Source organism: Meleagris gallopavo, chromosome 17, assembly GCF_000146605.3.
Source record: "Meleagris gallopavo isolate NT-WF06-2002-E0010 breed Aviagen turkey brand Nicholas breeding stock chromosome 17, Turkey_5.1, whole genome shotgun sequence".
Lineage (NCBI taxonomy): Eukaryota > Metazoa > Chordata > Aves > Galliformes > Phasianidae > Meleagris > Meleagris gallopavo.
Window position 1 is genome coordinate 6046318 of NC_015027.2, and position 12240 is coordinate 6058557.

The window sequence follows — 12240 nt, forward strand, 5'->3', positions numbered from 1 at the left end:
ATCCCCGCGCTGTGCGCAGCGCTGCGGTGGTCGCGGCCGCGAAGCGAGCGCTCGGCTCCTGCCCCTCGCCGCCTCCTCCAGCTCTACCTGTCATTATTCCAATTATGTTTTCAACACCGGGGCTGCGCCTAACCCAGCTATGTGCCCTCCACGCCCATATCGGGCCGCGTGTCTGGCGTGCTCGAAATAACTCCTAGGGACTCGGTGGCCATTTGCGCTTTTCTGGTGATTAAGGACGGTTATGTGAATCATGCGGCACTAAAAAGTATTTTTAAAGGACGACTCCTTACGTTTCCCTGGCAGCGTGCGGTTTTGTGTAATGCGAACTCACTGCGTCTGATGGTTGTGATTTCTGGGAAAATAGGTGAAAGTAGAGAGGATTCACCCATTATGTAGGGCAAACAGATGCCAGAGCACTAAAGATAAGGCTGCGGAGTGCTAAGATAAGGCTGCAGGGTGCGATCGTCACAGAACAGGCACTGTTATCATTGCACGTGGGACAAAGGCATGGCTGTGCGGGTGGCACGGCTTCAGGGCATGGAGACCCCAAAGGACTGATCCTTCCCTGCTGCCAGCCCTGGGTGGGCTGGGTATGATGCTGGAGGAACTCCTGGCTGGCAGCCCTGAACGTGCACAAACCCACTGAGTGCCTGCATTAAGGAGGCTGCTGCACTGCGTGCCCAGAGATATGTAAACAGCAAAACAAAAGGCAGGCATAAAGCAGAGGGAGATGCGAAAGCTGAACCCTAAGCTGGTGAAAGGAAAAGCTGTGCGGTGTACAGCAGGGACCCAGCCCGCCGGGAGCATTGCTGAAGAACTGTCATTAACAGCATTAAGGCACAGTGTGCATTTGGCTGCTGTGCACAGAGACAATATTCGTCCCCTTTGAAGTGCTAAAGTTTTAAGCAATGTGTGAAACGCTTCAGCCTGAAGCTGAAATGGTATCCAAACTTCATTAAAAATAACCTGCCCGTTTGTAATTCTGTATGGGGAGAACGAAAGTGCAGAGACCACAAAGACCAACTTAAACCCAGCCTTGCTGAACTAGGAAACTGCTGCACAGCCCATTTTGCCATGGCCATCAGGGTTGTTGCTGCCTCACCTCCTCTTGTACCTAGAGCAGGAAAGGGAAGTGCATATTTTCAGAGTTTCCACAACAGTCATTCTTTCCCTCAACTCATTCTCTCTTCCTTCTTCTTGTCCAGGTCCCTTCTATGCTAAGACCAATTCAGCCTAATTCCTTCTTTAAGGCACCAGATTTCAGTCCTGCCTATAGTGCCGGTGTGCCCTGAGACAGCTCTCACCATCACAAGGTGTTCTGTCCTACGCTGGCTGGATGCACGTTGCTTCTCCATCTGTAATCCCCCACCTCACTTCCAACTGAACACGAGTTCTCCATGCCCCATCACAATGCATTCCCTAAAGCAGGATGGGACACGCTCTGCAGCACTTTATCAATCGGCCATGTCTCACAGATTGAGAAACTCAGCATGAGAGCAGGGCTGTCAAATGCATTCGGCAGAGCATGACTCTGTGTTCCTGCAAGGGCATGCCGTGAGCAGTTCATAATCCCTCCGTCCCTGGTCATCCACTCAGGCTGGCCCAGACGGCCAAGGAAGACAACATCGTTTACGTAATAATAATTAACCTTTGCTGAACTCTTTCACTCTGGTGTGATGACAGTTCCCCCAGATGAAAGATTGCTATTGGCTTTCATTCAGAAGATCACTCGGCTCTTGGGAGAAAAAAATAACACCAAACCCCCACTTTATACAAGAGGATTGGTTTTTCCTACTATTCACTATCAGCACTGATAGATCTCTGTACGTACATTGCTGTCTCACTCAGTACTATTATCGTACCCAGGGCCAAGATCCTGCCAAGTGGTATTTGTTTAAAATTCTCAAATGCACAAATTTGGCACAAAAACTGGAGCAAAGGGCATTCCCCTGGTTACAGCAGCTGGGTGGAATCTTCCCACCTCAAAGTCCAAGATGCATTTAAATCAGTTCATTTAAGCTGCAAAACGAAATGAACTCTTCCTGCTAGGCTTGCTCAGACAGACTAATAAGTGAGATGGGGATCACAAAGCAAAAATGCTGTACAATGTAATCGACTGTTGAAGGCACAAGCAGTTTTTCAGCTTGTATTAAGACTGATTCACTTGTAGCTGACGTCAGTACTCCCTCCCTACTATCTTTGCCTTGGAATTGGAGTATGATAAATATTACCTGTAATGCCATCTGCTGTACAGAGGCAACACAGGGCTCTGAGGCTTCTCACGATTTATTTAAGAGTTAATGTTGTGCTAGAGCAGGATGTACTTCAGGCTTATTTAACTTTGTTTCGGCTTTAATTAAAAATGCCTGTCCACTTGTATTTTTAAAGTCATCTGTCACAGAGCAAAAACCATGTTTGCCTTGCAAAGAAGTTAGGACAGCATAGTTAATATCAAACAGGAAACTGCTGCGAAAATGACAGTGTTACCAGAAGTGCCCGCATGGAAGATGCAGGGTCAGGAGATCGCTGTCAGGGTGAACAACTAGGACCTCCAAACAGGACCTCTGTGATACCCTGGGAGAGCTGACATTTCATGCATCGATTTCTCCATTGGTTCTTTTAGAACTTCACCTAAGTTATCCAGCTTCTCTTAAAATACAAACTACTGCAGGCTAATGGTGACTGTTACTTTTGCTGGTGTTTTGAATGGATCACACTGGAAATATCTGTTTGGAATATGCATATTTAAGTGCATACATATTAAACTAAGGCACATACAAAATTGTTTCCTCACAGGATTTTTTTTTCTAATTTTAAAGCATCAGGAATGATACCACTTCCTATAGGAGCTCTTTCACAACAGTAGGTCTGATGAGTACTTTCTGTTACAGAAAACTTCCTCACACTGAAATCTGTTCCAGGTCTGTTAAAAGCTTTGTGTATGGCATGTTCAAAGAGAGCAGCGCAGGCTCAGCCAACAAACAGCTTGAGCACCTCATCCACTGTAATTTATGAAGACCGTGTTTATTAAACTAATCCTACTCTGAGTTAGCTTAAACTTCCAAAATTAAACTGTTTAATCAAAAGGATACATAAGCAGAATTTCTGACACTTTCCATTGAAGAGAAACATATTGACTTTGCCAGTTTGTTCACCTAGATTTGAATATTTTTAAGTACGTTCAGGTTGGGTATTGATTGGTCCATGACTCTAAAAACTCTAGTTGTCTTTTGTTCTGAGAACAACAATAGTTTTGTATGTGTAGCAGTAATTAAACTACTTGAAACAACTTTAGAAGGAAAGGGCTGTGGTGTAAGTTAGTTATATGAGTGAAAATGAATTTTACTGAATTAGTAAAATATGCTAAAATGAGAGAAACTAAAATTTAGGTAATGTTTTTTGCTTTGTTGTAGCATTTCATAAAAGACACTTGTGTTAATTCTGTTTGTGTTTATAATCAGTCACTTGATGGACTTAATCCTGCAATGTTTGGATTGCAAATGGCACACTATAATGTTCAAACATATCAAAAACTTGTTGCTTGAAGTAAAATAGTAATACAGTAAATCTCTTAACATGTTTTTTAATAGAGAGCAATCTAGTGCATTTTAAACTGCTTGAATTTTCATTTCATAGGAATTCCCACATGGGTATCATAGTGCCCTTTTAAATTATTAATTAATTCATGTTGATGGATAAATTAAAATATCTCTGATGGAGGACATGCATTATTTATTAACATCCTGATCTTGTCCTACACGCTGTGGGGTGCTGCTTTTTGGAACCTGCTTCAGAAGTCTAACACAATGATGGGTTTTTGGTTTGTTTGGGTTTTTTTGTGGTGGTAGGATTTTTCAAATGATCTCTCTTATACTTGGCTTTTGCTTTGACTGTTTCTATGTCAGAGATTTTTTTTTTCTCCTAGTTTCTTTCAGCAAAGACTTTACTTATTGCATTTTGTTTGTGCATGTATTTCTGGAAGGAATTCATGATTTTATTGAACTATCACATCCCAGTGTTAAGGAATTCAGGGTTAATCACTTAAGCATTAATAAAATGAAAAGTAACACAACACCTATGTTCATCCTATATTCCGTTCTTTTACAGCCAGTCCTGGGGATGGGGTTAGGTGAACTACAGGTCTGAGAAAAGTCCTAGGTTATTTCTGAAGAAAAACATCATGAGAAAAATAGGTTAATTGCTCTGTATGTTCCTACTGAACAGCCTCCCAGTTTCAGTGGTAGATGCAGTAAGAAATAATACCTCTTTACTCATCCAGCTCCTTCCCACATGTATTCAGGGTCCAATCTGTTCTTGAGATGAGCCCAGAGATTTCAGCAAGGCTTGCATTTCCTATCCACGACTCTGGTCCATTGTGTATAATCAGCTTCACAAAGTTATTCTGTGTGCAAAAGTAATGTATTAAATTCTATTTTCCCTTGTACGTTATCAACAGCTCTCTTTACTCATTTTAAAACCATAAGAAAAGTGTAAACAAATAGGGGGTGATTCATTGTTAATTATCTGATGATAACATTGTTGAACAAGTGATGATAAACAATAAAGCACCCATTTCCCTCTAAAACAACGAACTAAATTCCAAGTTTCAAAAGGTAGGAGAAACACCTTTATGCTTGTTACCTGACTACATGTGGTAGGTGGAAGCAGATTACTCAAGGAATTTCAAGGGGTTATAAGCCCCTAAATCAGACTCAGCTAAAGAGATGCCTGTTCTTTAACACCTAACAGTGAAGGAGAGAGAGCAGGCATGTGGTCAGACTCTCCCTGTAGGCAGGACAAGCACCACGGTAGTTAGAATTTTACTTTTATTTTACTTTCTCACAAGCAAGAGGATGTGGAAACTTCACTCAACCATGAGGAATGAAAAGAGCTTCACCTGCCTTTCAGCAGGCAAGAAAACAAGCCTCCTTTCCTTAGGGGCTACTTAAAGCCACCTGATTCTCAAAGCTACAGCTCTTTTAACTCCCTCAGCTGAATTCCACACCCTGTGCATCCTGCTTTGAGAGGCAGGGCTTGAGAGGCCGCAGTGTTCAGTGCAGCATAGCCAGCCATGCCCTGCACCTCGCGATGAAGCTGCCAGGCCAAGTGAGAAAGGCTGTGGGGTGGAAGCAAAGCCCGGAGCTTGGCGTTTCTGAAGAAACACCAAGGAACTACAGGCGTTTGTGTAACTCAAGCTGAGATTTTCCAACTACCAGATCGGTACAAAATCACCCTCCTACACAACGAGATTAATTACCACAGAACGCTCAGAGCTGGAAGGGACGCACCAGGACCACTCTCAATACTTGCAGAGTACTGACAAGGCGAAGGAGCCGAGAAAAAGAAACGGATAAACTTTAAAAGCTAACGAAATGCGTATTATTAGAAATAAAGCTGCAAAGACACGCTGAACACGGGATGTTATAGGCCAAGAGGGGCCGTTCCCACACAACCCCTCACAAACATCTCGCGCCGCTTCCCATGATGCCCAGCGGCCGCAAGGGGGCGCTGTTTCCCATCACACTCCGCGCTCCCTGGTAACCGCGCCGTTGCTAAGAGAGACCTTGGCCGTTGCTAGGGGAGGCCTAGGCTGTCGCTAGGGGCGGCCTAGCAGCGGCCGTCATGGCGGCGGCGCTGAGATTTGGCCTGCTTCTTTTCTTGTCGCCGCTTCGGGCAGCCGAGCCCAGCACCGAGCTCCCATCCAGCCCTGAGGCGCCATCGAAGACCCGTGCTACCGCTTGGGAGCGCGGTCGTAGCGGGCCGGCCCCGCTCACGGACGGTGGGTGCCGGGTGGGGCGGGGGGCTGCGCGGCACCTGGCCCGAGGGGAGGCCCTCTCAGAGCCTTGTGAGAGCCTCTGCTCACTGCTGGGCCCTTGGGCCTCCTCTGTCTAGGATGAGACTGTGAGGCAGCTACCCTGCTTCCTTCTCCTGGTGTTTATTACTGTGGCACAACAGTTTGCCCCAAACTTCAAATCCAGTCCTGTTTCTGTGATATACAGTGCTATCACGACACAGATCACAAATGTTTGTCATTGTGCTGTCAGAAAGTGTTTCCCGCTGTCTTTTAGTTGGCAGTTAGACTTTTATTTAACTTCTGATTTCCCGGTGTAGTTGTCACCAGCACAGTTTCTCTCAAGACATGTTATCCCAGTCCATGCCTTCTTAGGGAAAAGCCCTAAATCCTCCATCTCGGAGAGAGAAATTCACAGTCTCATCATCTGTGTTCAAACTGCTCTTGTTGACAAGGTGAGCTAAAGGTTCCATCAGAACTCAGCTGACAGAACAACAACACCTCAGAGATTCCAGGAACAGTGTGGGTACTGTTCAGATGCTCAGAGCATCCAGGAGGCCCAAGAGAAGTGGGAAATAGTCAAATGGAAATAAAAGAGGGATAGTTTTGAAAGCAAGCATTCTTTTGAAGTCTTGTCTGCAGTGTCTGTGCTATCCATAAGTTTAGATTTATTACGGAACAGCAACTCTCAACAACAGCTCAATAAAATATTAAATATTCTTTGAATATGTAAACTGGAAAACCTAAGAGTGTTTTAAGAAGCTGCCAAATTTACTTAATATAGACGGCTTACAGTATTGCTAGAAATTGCTTTCTGTATTGTTACAATATTTAACAGTATCTAAAGACAGAAAAAACAAAGAAGTCAACTCTGGTTATGCTGGCACATCAGGGAAATATATTTCTGCATTCTGGGACATTCTCAATACTTGTAAATCACTGCTCTTATCAAAATGTTGCGAGTTTTTTTTCTTCCAAATATATGAAGCAAATTGATAAACTTAATTTCACTACCTTGTAACAAACAGATAAATGTAATATCACTACTTTGTTTGTATCTTTTCTTGTGCAGGACCCAGTTTCATACCTTCATACCTTCAAAATTCCTAAAAACTCCAGTTGTTTTTTCAATTTCATAGGGAAAAAAAGTGTCAGATTCTGGTACGCTCTCAGTTTTGTTATTTGCTCCTAATAGATTTGCTAACTGAGAGCAAAGAGCTTTTAAAAATGACTTGGAGAAAACAAAACAAAACAAAACAAAAAACCAGCATGAATTTGAATATAGACTTTTGACCATTTTCAAAATAAGGCACGGTGAAAATTGAAAGTGTTAGGGGACATGCTGTAGTGTGCAAAGTTCCAGTCCTAATTGTAATTTTAATCTTTTCTCCAGTTGCCAAGCTGTGTGTTTGTGATCTGCTGGTGGCACAGTGTGATATAAATTGCTGTTGTGACCCTGACTGCAGTGCAGCAGATTTCAGTCTCTTTACTACGTGTTCAGTTCCTATTGTCACGTAAGTCAATAAATAGCTATCTGAAATACAAAATTCAGTTTTATTTGTCGCATGTATTTATATGAGCTCTATATTCTTCTCTTACAAATTCCAGTCTCTTCCCCTGCCATCCTAACCCCTTTCTACCCTTTCACTAATCCCTAGGCCTGTAAACTTTTGGCTCCCAACCAGGCAGAACAGCAAATTGGCCTCGCAGCCCAGTTTCTCATTCTCTGTTTTCTAAATTTGTGCTTCTTCCTTTTCTTCCTGTTGTACTGTCTTACTATGTGTGGGTGCTTAACTGATGAAGCCTTGCATTGAAGGAAGAAGAATGTATCTTCAGACCTTCATCGATATAATGCAGTGTCTAGAATTTAAGAAAGCTGATGCCACACGACCATCTGGCCACCTCCATAATCCAGTAGCAGCTTCTCAGTAACCTCTAATTGAGGTTTACAGTATCAACTAGAAACATGATCAATTCAGGGCTTAATGAAATAGTGTGAGTATTGCTCTGATCCTAGTTTTACAAGTCAATGGTCTCAGCCTGCTGCCTCGCTGCCAATCTGTCACTTTACAAACAGTAAAGTGTAATTCTATATGCATAAAGTAACATTGCTAGTTATTTTCTTGCTATTTACAGTTTATCTGAAAACCTAATTTTTTTTTTACTTAATTCCATCCTCTCAAAAAGGAGTTCTGAAAGCTCACTTTATTATCTTAATATAAAATCTCTTGGTGACTTCTCAGAACAATAAGTACAGCACTTCAACCCACCTTCTGCATAAATTATGCCAATCTGAATGCTGGGGTTTATTCTTGGTGCTTTGAAATTTGAATTAGCAGTCATCCCAGACTGCCATTTCTTATTGTTCTTGCACATAATGACTACTGCTACCCATTTATAGATATTTAGGTGTATCAGAAAGGTCTAATCAACGCCTTCCTGAACGACAGTTAAATTGCCTCAGGTGACTGTTCTGTCTTTGTCAACTAGAAATGCATAAAATGAAGTTGTAGTTGTCCCCAAAAATTCTTTTCTGTAAAATGTTCATTTTGCATGAAATTTCCAATGACTGCAAGCATTGTGGATCTCATTATTTACACTTGGATTTGTATACATTTGTGTAATTGTGGTAATAGCTGAGCGGATTTTGCCTGATCAGAGGTGAGAGGTTATATATGGTATCTGAAATACTGAGGAAAAAGGGTGTTTGATGCAGGATGTGATCCTAGTAACCTATGCTTCACCTCATGGTTTAAGTTTAGCTCCGTGCTTAAAAGGTCATTTTGAAAAGCTTTTTCACTTTCTCAGTATCTGCCATTGACTGCTTTAACCCTGCCTAATTAGCTATTTGCTGCCTCAGCACACAAAGAGAACTTTAAAATCTGGTCAGTAGTAACTTCTAGTGGATCACTGATTTTTTTGTTATTACTTGCAGAGGTGACAGCCGTCTTTGTAGTCAGAAAGCTGCTCTATATTCACTTGATACTGAAGCAAATCCACCAGAAAGAGTTTTTAAATTAGTTGACCATATAAATCCCAGTGTTTTCTGCATTCATGCTACAAACTGTAAGTAATGCTATTGCCAATATTAAGCATTAGACACCTGTTTTTATAAGCTCTCTAGGTACAAAAATAGACTAAAGTTAACAATAACTAAACTTGTCAGAAAACTGATTGTTCTGTGCTCATGACCTTTATGTTGTAATACTTTTATCTGTGAAACTATCTCGTACTCCAAGTCTTAGTCTTCTCTGTTGAAAGTATGCTCCTGGCTCTAACAAAGCTTAATTAACAATTTTATTTTATTTTCCATTTTATTTTTATTTTCCATTGGCAAATCAAGAGTTGAAAAGTGACATTTTCCTTAAAAAAAAATTATATGTTTTATTCTAAAAGTCATCTCATTCTTTAAAATGTTTTGGCAGATGAACAAGCACTCTCTTTTAGCTCCCCTGAAATACCTACTGCTGAAAATTTTGATCAACTGCTTAGAAAATATGGAAGTGCTACTTTCAGTGCTGAGCCTGACAGCTGGAGTATGAACTCAGATGCTTCAGATTCTTCTGATGCAAGTGAAAGTTACAAATATGAGGTACATGATAGTATGATTCAAGTAGTATTAAATTGCTTTGTAAAAAAGCAAGTGGACATTGTTTGCATTTGCTTGTAAAAAATTGCAATACTGTAAAAGGAAAATTGTTGTTTTGTTCTTTAAAGATAGAAATATAAGAAGAAACGTGTCGTGTTGTATTGGCTTTCTTCAAAAATGAGCTAGATTTTTAAGATCTGACAAAAGTAACTAGCTGTTATGAACAAAGAAAGCTGTTAGTGGTGGCTTAAGAATTGATGTGCAAAGTGGTCTGTGGTGTTGACAGATGTAATGGAAAAAAGAACTTCTGTTATACAGATTTGCTGTTAATGCAAATGCTCTAAAACTTTCCATGAACCAAAATACACCTATATATTTGAATATGTCATTTTGTTTGGCAGTATGGTGTTCCCATACAGACGGTGGATGCATTTCTCAGGCTGCCTAGTCCTGTTGTCTCCTCTTGGTGCTCTGATGCAAACCCTGCAGGTTGGAAAATGCATTTGAATTCCAGTTTATTTGCGGTAGAATATTCTGTTCTAACTTGAGTTTAATCAGTCAGTAAAGCATCACACACACCAATGGAAATTCAGATAAAGATTTGTGAACAAATGTTTTACAGATATCTTCTGAGTCTATGGAGGTTTTTTTAGACGTAGGTTGGAAGTTGTTTTGCAGCTGTTAGACATTCAGAGCTAGATGTGGGAGTCCTTGGTTGGTATCTCTTCTAAATGTTTTGTTTATGCAACAGTAAAAGACCATTGACTTAATAATTGATTTAATTGATACAGTAAAGTAGTACAAGGGTGACACTGTGAGGGTATGTTGCATAAGCATGACCTAACTGGGCAACCTCTTTAAGACATCTCTTTAACAGAATGAGGTTTCTTTCACAGTTTGAATGCAACTGGAGTCAGACTTGCAGACTTGAACCCTACATTTTGAACTTTCAGTTTCTTGAAAATCTGTAAAGGATAACAACAGCAAAAAAGAAGCTTGCATTTTCCAAGACCCGTTGTTATTGTTAAATATGTTCTTCTGTAGTTTTTTATTCGTGTTTTTCATAATCAGTCTTTAGTCTAATTGCCACGAAGCAATACTTTGTGGCTCTCTTCCAGGGTTCTTAGTACAGCAGGCTACAAAATGCATTCGATCAATCAGCGTGGAAAACTGTGACAACATTCAAGCAGCTAGTATGCTTTTTTATATCAACTCCAGCATTTTAGCAGTAAGTATGATCTGAAAGCATCATATAGCTGACTGTCCATATCACATATTGTTTTGCATTTCCAGAATTAAGTAACTGCTATTGCCTACAGGATATGATGTTTCTTTTTGATATTTAAACCATGGGTTAGGAAAAATCCAGCAGACTTTTATATAGAAAGCTTTTAGAAATGTTTTTACTTCATGCTGAAGTAACAGAAGCATTTACTCTTGTCTGCTTAGCCAGCAAAAGCAACGGTCTAGAAGATAGAAACTTGTGTCACTGAGCTAACTTTGCAGTGGCAGCAATTTTACTGCTTGTGCATGTAAATCTTTGTACTTAAAGAATCTGTAAGGTTGAATACTCTTCAATTTTTAGTAGTGGTGTTAACATAGAGTTAATGCACACGTGAGCAATGATCTTCATTATACTCCTCAAAGAATGTGACTTTTAGTCCTCTGAGAGTGAACATGTTCATATCCAGCCTACTACCAAATCCAGTCTGTGGCTGTTTTTCAAAGCTAGGGTTACCTTTTCATTCTTTTTTGAACAGGAGGTTCGTATTTATACAGAAGTCCCCTATGCAAATGTTGAGGAATATTAGAGAGGGCCGAATGGACAGCAAAGCTGGTTTGTAGGCAGCTCCCCTTGTGAAGATGGGACGTGAAAACAGAAAAATTATTTTGTTTTGGGGTGGTCAGAGGGCAGAGCAGGGAACCCTTTCGGTGCCAGCAGGTGGAGCTAGTAGCAAAAGAAATGGCAAAATCATCAGCCCAGGGAGGCCGGGGGCCTTTGGTGAGCAGAAAACCCTTTCAGAAAACCCCATCCTTAGGAGCTGACGCTCACTGCCAGGCTAGGCAACTTGAGTGATATGAAGGCCTTTCCAACAGTGACCGCGTGTAACCGTGCACTTGTAATGACAGAGGGATACTTAACTTCTCATTTATCTGTTTAGAGACCATGAAATTATGGACTCACTATCATGAGAATGGGGCAACAAAAGCTCTTCTTTGGGTACAGTCTTGCAGATTTCCTAAATTAGCATTCTGTGAATGGTTACAAATGTTTTTTGCACAGACTTTTAGTAGGAAGAATGTTCTCTAACACGCCAAGTAGGACCAACAAAATGATACACGGCAGTAGTAATGCCATACTGAGGTGCCTTCTCCTTTCTGGTGCAAATGAACTTTTTCAGTGTTAGTTCTGAGTTGCAATCAGCATCAGAGAGAAATACTAGATTTGTCTTGTACTTCTTGTATGCCTTGTATGTTTGTTAGGAGTGCAGACAAAGCTCAGCCTGGTGGAAAACTGCTGGTAGTCACTAAGAAACTTTCCAGTTGCTGCCAGGGGAAGAAGACCACTGAACTGTAAGATTTTGCATACTAGCCACAAATAGGAGTTATTTTCACACTACCTAGATACAGCAGGGTGTATCCAATGACTTTCAGTATTCAAAAATCACTGTAATGATAGGGAGTTAAACAGGCACAGCAATTAAACCTTAATTGCTTTACTTAACTGCTACTTGTAATAGTTCATACCTTTGCTATTGTTTGAAATTGCTCTTTTATTCTTCTCTAGGTGCCTAAATCAAGTCAGATGGTAAGTATCTTTCTAACTTGGAACTGGTGGGGGTAAACTTCTTACTCTGTT

The 12240-nt window shown here is 41.0% G+C and overlaps 1 protein-coding gene and 1 long non-coding RNA gene across 4 annotated transcripts in view; one reads left to right on the forward strand and one right to left on the reverse strand.

Annotated features, from left to right (window-relative positions):
- Positions 1–6: 6 nt before the first annotated feature.
- Positions 7–5492, reverse strand: LOC109370332. Its single transcript, XR_002120376.1, has 3 exons — positions 5258–5492; positions 4264–4402; positions 7–4165 (listed from the first exon to the last, which is right to left on the reverse strand). It is a non-coding gene; the product is annotated as an uncharacterized LOC109370332 (long non-coding RNA).
- A 49-nt stretch (positions 5493–5541) lies between these two features.
- The window catches only part of TCTN1 (tectonic family member 1), a 12386-nt gene continuing 5687 nt past the window's right edge, over positions 5542–12240 (forward strand). For 2 of the 3 annotated variants that reach the window (XM_010720166.3, XM_010720168.3), the window contains exons 1-7: positions 5544–5779; positions 7185–7305; positions 8727–8857; positions 9217–9383; positions 9782–9869; positions 10499–10608; positions 12169–12189. In XM_010720166.3, the coding sequence (XP_010718468.1) occupies positions 5623–5779; positions 7185–7305; positions 8727–8857; positions 9217–9383; positions 9782–9869; positions 10499–10608; positions 12169–12189 (795 nt within the window). In that variant the 5' untranslated portion in view covers positions 5544–5622. Of the gene's footprint in view, positions 5780–7184; positions 7306–8726; positions 8858–9216; positions 9384–9781; positions 9870–10498; positions 10609–12168; positions 12190–12240 lie in introns of all 3 variants that reach the window. The other variant, XM_010720169.3, reaches the window with a different exon arrangement.